General features: G+C 39.1%; 1 protein-coding gene across 2 annotated transcripts in view; it reads left to right on the top strand.

Moving 5' to 3' along the window:
* lpar4 (lysophosphatidic acid receptor 4) overlaps window positions 1–13211 on the top strand; it is a 125743-nt gene extending 112532 nt beyond the window's left edge. For both annotated transcript variants that reach the window (XM_039765974.1, XM_039765972.1), the window contains exon 2: window positions 10183–13211. In XM_039765974.1, coding sequence (XP_039621908.1) covers window positions 10369–11442 — 1074 coding nt within the window. In that variant the 5' untranslated portion in view covers window positions 10183–10368 and the 3' untranslated portion in view covers window positions 11443–13211. The remainder of the gene's footprint in view (window positions 1–10182) is intronic.
* Window positions 13212–13689: the final 478 nt, after the last annotated feature.

Here is a 13689-nt window from a genome sequence, read left to right as displayed (position 1 = left end):
AAGACGTGAGGTAGTCATGGAATCTGTGAGTCCCCTGTTGTTCCTCATCATGTAATATGACATCTTCAAGGTGAGAAGACCCCGCAGCTGCAGTTGTGAAGTCTCCAACAGAAAGTCCCATAGTGTTCTCAAAGTTCTCAGAGTATTAGTGAGGTTTTCTTCTTTTTTAATATTATTCCTGAAGGTATGTAATATCAAATATACAATAAAGGAAACAGTAAACTTCACACCATATATTTTACAAGCTTGTAATGCTTACTTAAGTAATACCTTTTTTTGGTTATCCATAGATCCACAGAAGTGTTTAATGTTTGTTTTGCTTTATCCTGTTGAATTATATGCACTTTTTGCACTTTATAGAACATTATCCATTAATTGTCAGGCATACCTAATCCATTTTAGCGTCACTAGTGGCCTGGATTTTAATTAGGATACTAAAGTAATACGTCCATCATCCATTTGCACGCCACACTCTGGACAGACTAAATTTATCAGTCCAAAACAAGACACCAGGGAGCTTTTTTTCACTTCAAAAGTCTTTTAAACTACAATTACTGAAAATATTTTTTTTTTTTGCCTACTGGCTGTGGTTTTTTAATCATTTCCTAAATGAATAGTTAATTCCTGCCTTTAGCCTTTCTTAATTAGATTGTTCTTTATCCTCTGTGTATTAACCCCCTGTAACGGTGTCATGGTGTCTTTTATTTCTATTGATTGATCTGTTTCCAGTTCTGTCTCCTCCTGTCTCTTTTAATACTGTGCTCTTCTTTCCATTTAAAATGCCATTTTAATTTTATTGTACTCACCCATTTGTCATTTTGATACTGCAGTCTAATCTTATCTTCTCCGAAAAACTCTTAGAATGTGGTATGCTGTTAATGCTTTTAACAGAAACAGACTGCTGGATGTGACTCTCCTCACCCTCCATTAACGTCTGTGCATCTATTTCCAGTTTGCCTAATGATTTTTGTTTTAAGTAGGTTAAGACAAAAGTGAAATGAGACATGTTAAGCTATAGTATTAAACATTTGAAGGACAGAAAGTAGACTCTTGAGTACTTTTACTGATTTAATCCTCATTCAAACAGAACCTCTTGTGGTTCAAGGTAGGAACCCAGCACAGAGCGGTACACCAGTCTGTCTCAGGACCTCTCATATCAAGTAATGAGTCTGCACGTGCTCTTGTTACTATACTTTAGCGTCTGTGCGTCTGATTTAGAGTCACCAATAAGCCTAACACAGAGATCATTTAAATATTTGTGCTTTTATCAGTTTTCATCTGATGTCAAATAAGAAACAGGAAAGAGTGGTTAGACTCAGAAGGAAAACCCCCATTTAATCGTGTAATAAAGAGGTTGCATACAGGAAGCAAGTGTTTGTGTACTTGTGGTCACCTACCAACAACTAACTCCCTTAGGCTTCATTTGCATAATTTTAGCATGTCATAGACAGTGTAACGCATGCCAGTGAGTAGTAGAGGTATAGTGTGACATCCCCAGTGCTTTATGACTTGCCACGACAAAATCAAAATGTTTAATTTTGTCTTATGTCATACAAGTGGGCTACTGTGTGTATGAGAACTGACGGCTAGTGAATGCTGAGCTGAAAGAAAGAAAGAAAGAAAGAAATTGTTTTATACTGTACAAACAGAAAAGAAGATTGCCTGTGTAATGTTTTGTGACGTACCACAGTTGAATGTCCTGTCATGTCATTTTCTAACCAGCTTAATCCAAATCAGGGTCACGACGGGTGCTCAGGAAGACGGTAGAATGTAAAGAGGTGGGTCAAGATCATGTCTGATCTCACCTGGACCACATTCATAGAGTCACTAGGCAGCACATTAGTGTTGTTGGGCTGTTGAATTGTGGCGAGAGACTGTCGGGAGTGTGTGAAGGGGGAGTCATGTAATCTGTCATTATCTGTAAATTCTAGTCATGCAATCTGACTTCCAATGAGATCCAGCAGCTGCAATGAGTCAGCTTGACATAACCGTCCAACTTGTTGTGTAGTGTGATGCCATCAGTTTTAAAAAATCAGGTAGACGGCAGTCAACCTGGGGGTTAGTGATCCAAGTTGAGAAAACACACAGAGATATGAGTTCCCTTTTTTTCTCATAATCTTGCTTGTGTGGGCTCATTTGAGTAGTCATGCTATTGACAATTTTAGATAATGTATTAAGAGTTCTGTTACTTTCTCCAAGTGATATCTTTATAGGCCACAACTGGTGTGCAAAAAGAAAGGGGATAGACAGTATCCGATTAGAATACACCTCATGCAGTGCCAGCCATAGAAACTCTTGGAAGACCAAATGAATGTTGTTTATTTCTTGAAGGTAGTGAAGATAACCGTAAGCAAAAACTCTCCCTCATACCTAAAGAAACATGGAGATACATAATAGATATGAATGCAGCACAACGTAGAATAACATTTTAAAATACCTGAACTTAATAATTACAATAGCATCCACAGAATTCAATGTTGTCAAAACCAAAATGGTGACAGTTTTACACTTATTTCCATACTCTGTCATACATCAGTGAATGTGAGACATGCTGATGTGTTTCCATGCCCATGCTCGAGATCTTCTGAACTCTTTGCATATAAAATGATATCATTTTTTGAACGTGCTACTCACATGCTCTTTGAAACAAATACACTGTTAGGTTTCTAACTAACGTACTAGAATAGTCTATTTGGAGTTGTCCATGTAGCACGAGCTCTGGCATGCATTTCCAGCAATTTCCACACTCTGAAATCTTTCATTGTGCACCCTAATATAACCATGTGTCATGTTTGGCCAGAGCTGAAATGTTCATCTTGTATCTGTTGCTGCTCGCATGAAGGTTTGGGTGGCACGGTGGCATAATGGTAGTGACTAGCACTTCCCTCTGATGTAGGATTTGCAAGTGTTTATGGACTCTTCTCCAGTTTACTCACTTAATTTCAAAAATGTGCATGTTGTTTAAACTGCTAACTCTAACATGTCCCAGTATGTAGGCCTTGTAATCCACTCATGCCTTATCCTGTTTTAACTTTTGCCTTGCAGATAATACTTTAATGGTGGGCTCCCTACAACACACATTTTAGATTAAGCGGTGTTCAGAAGGTGACAGATGAGGGTTCCCAGCTGATAGCTGCACAACACACTAGTAACTGATGGTTATGTGTCATTATTCTTGAGTAATATGTCCTGAAAAAATACTTGTCCATTTTGCTACCTCAGTTATTTTTAGTGTTTGCTTGGTGAATTGAACTGTGAATAAAATTAAATATACGTATAGAAATAAACTCTTAGGACTCTGTTGTTTTAAACAGGAGGCATTCATCTGAAATGAAGAAGTACAATGACTCCAAATAGGTGGGGTGGTGCAGTGGTTAACGCTGCTGTTTCTAAGCTCAAGGAGACAGGAGTCAAATCTTGCCATGTCTGCTGTCCTTATGCAGTTTCCATGTTGTTCTGTTTCCACCTGACTTTTTTTTTTGTAAATTCCCCAGTTTGTGTCCCCACATCCCCATAGAAGGTAGTTTTTAGTTGATTGGTGGGTGTAATTTTGACTGGTGCCAACTTAATGGTTAATTCCCAGTACTTGATGGGATAAGGTCCGGCTCCCCACCACACTTAAATCAGATTAGGCAGGTTTTCTTGAGGAATGGGTGGATGGATGCATGGATGGTTGAACATCAATAAATAAAAAAAAACTTATCTACATGTAGTACCTCCAGACAAAGTAAATATGAAAAGATTACAGACACCAAGACAACCACAGCAGTCAAACAGTGTCTTGTCAGCTACAGCTGATAAGGCTGCTATTGATTCAGTCCTTAAAGACCATTCTCTGGTTTTGTGCTACCATCTTTCAAACGTATTTTGCATTTTGCAACTCTGTAATTTAAAGAACAACTTGCCACTTCAGAATCCAGAAAATCGAGTTACCATATATGGTATGTGTTGTTTTCTTTTAGAATTGTGATAGCTAAAATTAACACTGCGATGTGATAACTGAGCATATAAATAAAATGTATTATTATTATTCTGCTTGTGTTTCTAATACATCTGGACATCATTAAGGAGATCTTTGCAGGACTGGTCCAAAAATGTTTTATTCCAAAGCAACTATAATGTGATTTCAACTAGGTAAATTTTACAAGACTACTTTATTTACTGTTATTTAGTTTTATCTTAAGTCATAATACTCAACTTTTCAGTACTTTCTACCAGGAATCCTTTAGAAAACACATTAGGGCTGAAAGCACTGCTTTATTTAGCACAAAAGAGTGCATGTGAACTGTCGTTTTATAAATTATAGTAATTCATCTGTAGCTTTAAAATCAGCTTAAAGCATTTAAAGCAATGCTTTACAAATCATCTTATGGAAATATAAGTTACATTTTATAAATTAGTCCATGTCATTTAATCTGATGCTTTATAAATTAGCTTACAGCGATTAAGCTTTGGCATTATAATTTGGCTCATAGCACTTAAACTGAGGCTTTATATATTAGCTTGTTACAATGAAAATGAAGGTTTATACCTGTTGTAATGAAGCATAAAGAAGGCAGAAAAAGGTTTGGGGAACCGCCCCCTATATTGTACAGCATACAAATCACAATATATCAAGCGTTCAAGAACTGGCTGCAGAGCAACGCCTGGTTCCACATCCAAAATAAGGACAACTAAAGACAAAAGAAGTTGTTGCTTTTATAATAATCAGGGAAGAAGAAGTGGAGACCAATAATAGAAGCCGGACATGACTTCGGTGGTGGGTGTGGTTATGCAAAGGAAGCAGGAAGTACTTTATGTTGGTTGCCCCTCGGGGGATCTGTAGGAGGAGGAGAGGAAAGGTTAGTGCACTTCGAAAAAACACTCTCAGCCTGCTTAGTACACGTGTGGATCATGAATGGCGTGAGTTGAAGCCAATGAATGAATCAGCAGAAGTGTGTCAAGAAACACTACTGGGGGTCCTTCATTCCTACAGCAGTAAATAAACCCTTATACTGTAGTAACTATCGCGACTCTTCTATTGTCATTACTCAAGTAAGAAGTGTTGGTTGTTATTTTTTGTAATTCTTGTGTGTGTTTTAGTGATGGTGTTGTTTGTTGTTATGTTTCTGTATTTCTTGAGCTTTAACTAAATTTTGGCTTGGGCACATAATGTCATATCTATCTATCTATCTATCTATCTATCTATCTATCTATCTATCTATCTATCTATCTATCTATCTATCTATCTATCTATCTATCTATCTATCTATCCTTATTAATAAAAGGATAATTTGTGTAAAAGGATGTGTGTCAATGCCTCTGTCATTCCAAAAGATGGCACATCACAAATATTTTTAATAATAAAATGCATTACATTTGTGATTCCAACAAAATAGCGCATCTCAAACATTAACACTGCTTTTACGAATGCCATACCATATGGCATATAACAGAAAAATACGAGATGCTTATCATTCCAATACATGGTGCATCACAAACATTTTTAGCAATAAAACGTATTACTGCATCATTACAAAATGCATTGCGATAGATGGTGCACTGCAAACGGTAATGCTGAGATCTACATGGATTGACTAGATTTCAGCTTGTATTAGACAGGTAGTACTGCTAGTCTATCGATAAACAGATATGTGAATAGCTTTTTTCTTTAACATTTTTGAATGCTAGACTTATCGTCAGTAGACTAGAAGAATACATAAATAGGTTCTGTTTTATTTTAGCAATTCTTTGCATTCATTTGTGACTGTCACCTTGTAGTGAGTTCATAGATGCAACTTTTCACTCTAAGTTAAAAAGGAAATGTACTTTTCTAAAATGATTGTGGTTGCTCCCCAGTAGACGGGTGTACTTTTTGATATTGCACTTTGTTTTATCGAATAAGCTCCAACTTTCTATGACTCCACAGTGTTCAGAGATGAGGGGGTGAGCAGATGGATGAATCTTACTGTAACATATCCAGTACATGGTGGGTTCAGCATTTAGCAGTGCTCTCTTGCAGATCCAAGAACCTGTGGCTGAACCCCATTCTGTCTGAAGTTTGCCTGTACCCATTGTGTCCATGGGGATTTTATCTCTGTGCACTGGTTTTGTTGTAGCAATGAGTTTGGGCTTTGTTTGTACCCTTCAGAGATCACACTTTCTGTTTCAAGTTGCCTCTGATGCTATCAGCATAGGCTCCAACCCTTAACAATTCTGCAGATTTAGATAATGAATGGATAAACTCCACAGAGACGTTGATCAGGTCAGACTTAACAATGCAGCTCATTGTTTGCTGTCATCTGTCCATTTTCATCCAGTTACAGGATTGGTGTTTCTGGAGCATATGCTGGTAGCACACTGTGCAATGTAGGAACAGATCCTGGACATGGCAGTGATCCGTCACAGTACATATTCATACTCACACATCTACAGTCCTTCACAAAAACAGAAATTGGAGAGACATGTGTTGGCCATCCCGCATACACTACACAGGCTGTTTAAGACAGACAGAGGGTTTTTGAGTAATCAACAGAGGTTGGGACACCTGTGCAAATCGTTTGCTTCAACTTGCAAGGCTTCATTGACTTTAATTGCTGCAGAACATCTAGAGGTTGTAACTTATTAGTTATTTCCTAAAGAAGGCCCACTTTTAATATTCTGAAATGTCCCTTTTTTCAGTTTTTGCTAACCTAAATTTTAAATTTAGACATCTGGTAATTTACCTTAGGTAGCTTACCTTTTTCTTTTTAGGTCATTCGTTGCATTTTAATTGATTAAATTTGAAGAAAAACAGGAAAAAGGGAGGTGTTCTAAAACTTTTGACCGGTAATGTATATGAACTGTAAAAGAGTATTTATTAACTAAAAATTTCATAATACCTACTTGACAGTCGTGACATTCACATTCAACCCTCCCACCACCTTTACATTGGGTAAGGATGTTTTATGAGAAGAAAGTGCAAGCGTAACATCAACTGACATATAATGCAAAGGGTGCTAAATGTTGTAGAATCTGCGCAATTTGATTGGCTCCTCAACAGAGCGGGGCTCTGGAGGTCTGTAGCTAGACTCTCATATTGATGATAACATCAGTGTTCTCATTAGTGTTTTAATGGCAATTGGCAATGAATTCTTTTGGAAATCGAATACACCAAATATTTTGATGGTGTTCTTACAAAAAAGGAAATCAAAAGTTTTGGAAATGTCTGCTGTGGAGAATGAGAGCACCAGCAAGCCATGGAGTTAAATTAACAGCAAGACTTGGCTACTAATTAAGAAATTGGTCATCTGTCCAATTTAGCCTGTCATTTGCTGGGTCAATTCACATCTCATTTCTGTCTGGTTGCTGTTTAAGGAAAAAGCAAGGCAATTCAACAGACTCAGGTCAGGTCAGGTCAGGTTGGGGAGCATGCACTGGTACGGCGCATTGCCACACCCACCACACGACGAAACAGCTTGAGGTCCTGGTTGGCAAGCCCCTAGGCAAACACGAGGTGTAGTCCCACCTTCTATTTGATGCAGCCAGGTGTTAACGTGGGTATCCCCTTGGCCTGGTCCAGTCTCTTTGGTGCTCAACAATTAGCATCTAGTGAGCCGGATCACCCTCAGGGAATCATGCTACATGGCTGTAGTGCTGTAACTGACACTCCCTCACAATGCAGGTAATGTCTCTCATTCAAGACTCCATGAGCAACCTCTCAAAGTGAAACCAGCGGTACCCAAGGGTTTTCCGGAGAGAGACAGTACCAAAGGAGTCCAGTCTTTGCCTCAGGTCACTAGATAGCGTCCATGTCTCGTAACCATACAGCAAACTTCGCCACACACCCCTTTCCAGAGACCACATGACATCCACCCAATGCACTCCCAATCCATTTATTAACTTCATAGGATGAGTCACCAGAGACGTGAATGTCACTGCCAAGGAAAGTAAACCTCTCGAGAGTTTTACATATAGTGCCCTCCATAATGTTTGGGAGAAAGACACATTTTACCTTGATTTAGTCCTCCGCTCTACAGCTTAAAATAAAAATCTAACAATTTAGATTAAAGTGATTAAAGTGCACATTGCAGACTTTCATTTAAGGGTATTTACATACTTTGGCATAGATATCGGGAGTGCCATACACCCTTTTCCAGCAACAGCATGGTATATATCGTCAGTGATCGAATTGAATCTTAAAAAAAAATAACAAGTCAATTAAAATGAAGAGTAAAGATGTGAATTAGCTGCCAAAACTGGTCACAGATTAAGAAAAGGGTTAGAATGAAAACCTGCTGTCAAAGTAGCGCTCCAGGGCCAGAGTTGGAGACACCGTCATAGAACACGTTGTTGGTCATCTTAAATTATGTTCATGTTATGAGAAATATGAAAGATCCATCCATCCATCTGGTTTGTGAACAGAATTGAAGTGTCGGCAAGACAATCCCTTCAGTATTTGACACAAGGCAGAGTGAGTGGGGCATCGCCCATCACAGTCTGACTAGGTAGCCTAATACACGTGTGCCTGGCTGCAAAACGTAACAATCAAACAACAAACCAAGAACTCGATGTGGTGGTTATGCTAATGTGAAAAAAGTGAAAGTGTAATAAAATAAGAAGTGATAGATTGAGAATACAGTTTATTCGTTTGTGTTTCACCTGCCAAGACAGGGTCCAGCTTCTATAAACAGTTACACAAAACTGCTTCTTAGGATGATTCATATATTTGATTAAAGCTACGTGTTTCATAATAAACATCTTTATTAAAAAATAATCCAAGCGAGTGTGTAAATTTTTTTTTTTTCATTTAATTTTTTCATTCAAAGTAACATATCATCAGACCCACTCAATACAATTCAGGGTCATGCAGGGTAGAGATACGAGGTAGTGGCTGAGCGTGAACAGGTCGTCAATTTATTGCCCCCACAGGGCCTGAAATTCTTGCTTGCATGTGGTAATTTAGAGTCACCAATTAACATAACACACGTCTTTAGGGTTTGACAGAAGACAAGAATTAGTGACAAGCCATGCAAACATGGGGTGCACAAACAAACTCTGCTTCAGAATGAAGTTTAGGGCCCAGTATCTGCAGAGTGGCCGTGGAAACTCCTAGTATCAACACTTTCACAGAAGGTTTTGTTTTATTTTTGCAGCCATTTACTGTTAAAGTGAATTTGTCTTGGATTTACAAGCAAATGAAGAAAGTGTGACAGTAATTCCAGATCACAGATTGCTCAGATAAGAGGCGATCAACATTACTTACAAGCAAAACATTCAAGCTATTCAGGCAACATCCTTATGAAACTCAGTCACATTGTTCAGATGTTTTTGACTCAAAATCAAAGCAAGTCTCTCAAACAGTGCCACATTTTTACCTTTAGCCATTTGGTGTGAATTATTGCCTGTCGTCATTTCATTTGTTTTACTGTCAAACAGAGTTAGACTGATTTCTGTGCTGCGGTAATTGTGATGTGCTCACAGTTTGTCCTGTTGTTCTGTTCTCGCAATAAAGAAGACTTTTTAAAGCTGACTCTCTTAATTAAGGATCGTTTCACACTGACAGCATTGAAGATGGTGTTGTGTAGCTGCCTAATTTTATTAACCTTATCTTAACATGTGTCACGTCTGGCCAGCTTGGCCCAAAACTTACAATATTTAAACTGAAATTAATGTGGTACAGGACTTAAAAGTGTGGTGTGTCATTGCATTTTTCCATTTCTAAATATTTGACTCACTATTCCCACAGAACACCTAACAAGTGTGAACATTAAGAACTCACACCGAACCACGGCTGAACTTAAAGCCTTAGACAAGTTGGAGGCACGCTAGGTTAGAAACGAGAGCATAGTCTCCATCCTACTATTTAGAAACGAGAGCACAGTCTCCATCCCGCCTGTCAGTGGGAAGCGCTGCGCGGGAAGATGGATGACTTAATTAGCAGGATGCTGGAGCGATTTACAAATGGGCTTGTTCACTGAACCCAAGTGAATCTTATAAAGTATATTTCTAAAGGCAGCCAGCAGCATATTCCTTGGAGAACACTGTAAATGTTTTGTTTGCTACAGTCAGTGCCACCGTGTCAAAAGATTTCTGGGGAGCAGGAAATGTAAATAGAAAGCTTTGGCTTTGATCACACGGAAGGCAATGACACGTGAAATGTCAAGCAATGGATGAACTAATTCATCCTTACTAATGCACTCTCTTTTCTTTTTTATTCCTTAGGAAACAGAAGAAAAATATACTCGGATACAGAAAACACAGATAACCTCATTTCAAGGATGGGATATAAACAAAGACGCTAGAGCAATGGAGGGTGGATCTTGATGATGGTTTCTAAGGTGCATTTTGTGCCACAAATGTTGGTAAAACATTTTTGAAAGGCTTGCCTTTTCAAGTAACACACCTGGAATGGCATTCCTTAATCACACCGCCAATGGTAGCAGGGACGATTGTCCGATTGATGATTCCTTCAAATACAACCTGTACGGTGCCGTCTACAGTGTGGTCTTTGTGCTGGGGCTCATTACCAACTGTGCCTCACTTTTTGTTTTCTGCTTCCGCATGAAACTTCGCAACGAGACCACTCTTTTCATGACCAACCTTGCCGTCTCAGACTTGCTCTTTGTTTTCACTTTGCCTTTCAAGATCTTCTATAATTTCAACCGAAACTGGCCGTTTGGGGATGGACTCTGCAAGATCTCCGGAACGGCTTTTCTGACCAACATCTACGGAAGCATGCTCTTCCTCACCTGTATCAGTGTTGATCGATTTTTGGCAATCGTGTACCCTTTCCGATCCCGCTCAGTCCGCACCAGACGGAATGCAGGAATTGCTTGTGCGGGGGTCTGGATGTTGGTCCTAGGAGGTGGGATCCCAGCATCTTTTTTCTCTACCACCAATGTTTCTAACAGTAGCACTACTTGTTTTGAGGGCTTTTCAAGGAGTACCTGGAAAACTTATTTGTCCAAAATAACCATCTTTATTGAAGTCGTTGGTTTCCTCATTCCCTTGCTACTCAACCTGGCTTGTTCCTCCATGGTGCTCCGGACACTACGTAAGCCAGCTACACTCTGCCAAATTGGTACCAACAAGGAGAGGGTTTTAAAGATGATTGTTGTGCACGTGGCCATTTTTGTTGTTTGCTTCGTACCGTACAACTCCATCCTTTTCTTGTATGCAATGGTGCGTTCTCAGGCTGTGGCTAGTTGTTGGCTGGAGAGATTTGCTAGAACTATGTACCCAATAACACTCTGCATAGCTGCCCTGAACTGCTGCTTTGACCCTTTTGTGTACTACTTCACATCGGAATCCTTCCAGAAGTCATTGAGCATTGGAAAAGTGCAAATTAAAGCAGACCTTACACTGAAGAGTGAGACCCCACTTTCTGGTAAGGGAAGCCTTCCTTCCACGTTAGATGAAGGTGTTATAGCGGAAAGGACAACAAGAAATGGCAGGGAATTTATTCTGGAGTCCCAGTTTTGATTTTAGGTGTTGTATTTCATGGGATTTCAAGTAGAAGCAGCGTAAAGATGAAGAGGAGGATGTCCAGTAATGGAATATTCACTAGCTGGAATGTGAGAGTAAATAAAAGTAGTCCTGTCAAATGTTAACAAAGTCTCTTTTGGCACTGTTTCAGTTAAAAATAACTGTAATTGCATTCAACTGTAAATGCCTGTAATTACTGGAAAAATATTTCTGCAACAATATATCTGACAAATTGAATGTAAAGAATTAGGCTGATTAGTGCAAACATGCTACAAAACAGAAGCGACTTTCTGCTTAGCTACGCACACAGATTGTTGTTTATTTGTGACAACAAGCGTGTCTGGTGAAGATCTGTCACCAGTTTATCTTTGGCACTTTGGATCCAAGGCACAGAAACTATCTTCATTAGGCGAAGGAAGAGGTAGACAGTGTGTCTGAGGCAAGTTGAGCAAGCAAAAAATACACATCAGTTCTTCAAAACTCCACTCACCCAAAAACTTGTGACAGCCTTTATACAAAGTGTCTCGTCCTATACAAATCACAGCATTCCTTAGATTTTGAATGAAAAGCCAAGGCTAGCTATCAGCAGCTGATTTCACGCTGAATCAAATCATTTGAGTAGCTGCATGTGCGCCTGTGCACTGTGGTCCAGTGAAGTACTGCAGGTTCTGTAGATAAACATTGGGGCACCATTACCCAGTCATCCCTGTTTAATTAAATCCAAAAATTAATAAGAATGGCTGCTTTTTACAATGTTCAAACAAAAAAAAAACGTCAGGCTAAGTAAATGGTCACACTCTGCTCCTGTGGTGCAGTCTGTTCCAAACTGAACACCTCCTTCCAGCAGCTACAGGCTTTATAGGAGGGGAACTGGAAGGGGCGGAGTCAGTTGCCTATACTGATACTGTGGAGGGAACTAAAGAGGAAGAAGTTAGTGTGAGCGCCCCCTCTCGACGTGGGGTGGCATTACCTACCCACAGACACATACGCAGCACAAACTAATGACAGTCAGCATTTTACTGATTAGAAGAAATGTAAAAATGTGTGTCAGTCTGTCAAAATACATTTTAAGGTACAGGTGTATAAAGAAGACGATCCTTAAACGTAATAGATAATGATACTAAAGCAGCCTCTTCCGTTTTCCACATTTTTCAGCTTGAAGATGGCAGTAGCATTTTCAGTTAATATTATTAGAGAAAGGGATGTGAGGTGGAAAGAGTGTATATTTTGATATTCCTCAGGGTCATTTTAGATCCTGTCTTATGCTGTTAATTCAAAGATTATTACATATGACACACCAGTTTTACTGAGAGATCCAAAAAAGAGATTAGTCTTTTAAAAGAGTATTCTTCACACTGTGCATGCATGTGAACACGAAACGTTCTGTTTCTTAAAAAAAAATCCTTAATTAGAAGGTACTTGAAACAAAATCTCAGTGAAGTAAAATGTCCAACTAGGTCAGCCAAATGCTTGCAGTGTTTTTGCTGTGCTACAGATAGTGACTGAAGGACCACAAGTGTTTACAGAGCCCCCCACCCTTCTCTGCTGTTTTCCTCAGCTCAGCATCGGCCCACACCAGCCTTATGGCGTATATTTTGTATTTTGTACAGTAAATATGGAAAAGAAAAATCCTGTAAATAATTATATATACTGTATATAAAATATATACTATGTATGTGTGTGTAAAATATTACAAATTATACATTTTTGAGTCATGCTTAAATGTATTGCTAACTTTCCCATTTTTCTGGAAATAAAAAGGAAATTAAAACAACATACAAAAATGTGTACAGTTGTTAATGATTGCAGCAGTGGTCACGGTGTTCCTAACAGGTAGAGAGAGATATGACACTGTAAGATTTAAACATTTAAGGTGACATCTTTTCCCCTCCATTTTAGACAGCTAGTATTGAGATACTTAAAAATGATGGTGCAAACATTTTTTGAAAGTATGCTGCTATGAGTTTTGTTATTTTCTTTATGTTTTGCAAGTAACACTTGGACCTCAAAGAAGCACGTCTCACGAAAATCACCGCACCCCAGGTCACACCACAGAGGGAGGAGTGCTGCCATGGCCTTCACTGCCAGCCAATGTCACATCAGACGTGCTGCGCGCATTTGCATCTCCGTCCTTTTCTTGGCAGCCATGTCGCATGGTCACTTCACCGTGGAGGACCTGAAAACCCAATAACATGGCACCTCCAGTTCTTTGGTCGTGTATGACTTTTGATTGCACAGCTTGGA

Source organism: Polypterus senegalus, chromosome 10 (genome assembly GCF_016835505.1).
Source record: "Polypterus senegalus isolate Bchr_013 chromosome 10, ASM1683550v1, whole genome shotgun sequence".
In the NCBI taxonomy this organism is placed as follows: Eukaryota; Metazoa; Chordata; class Cladistia; order Polypteriformes; family Polypteridae; genus Polypterus; species Polypterus senegalus.
This window is presented reverse-complemented; position numbering and strand designations above follow the sequence as displayed.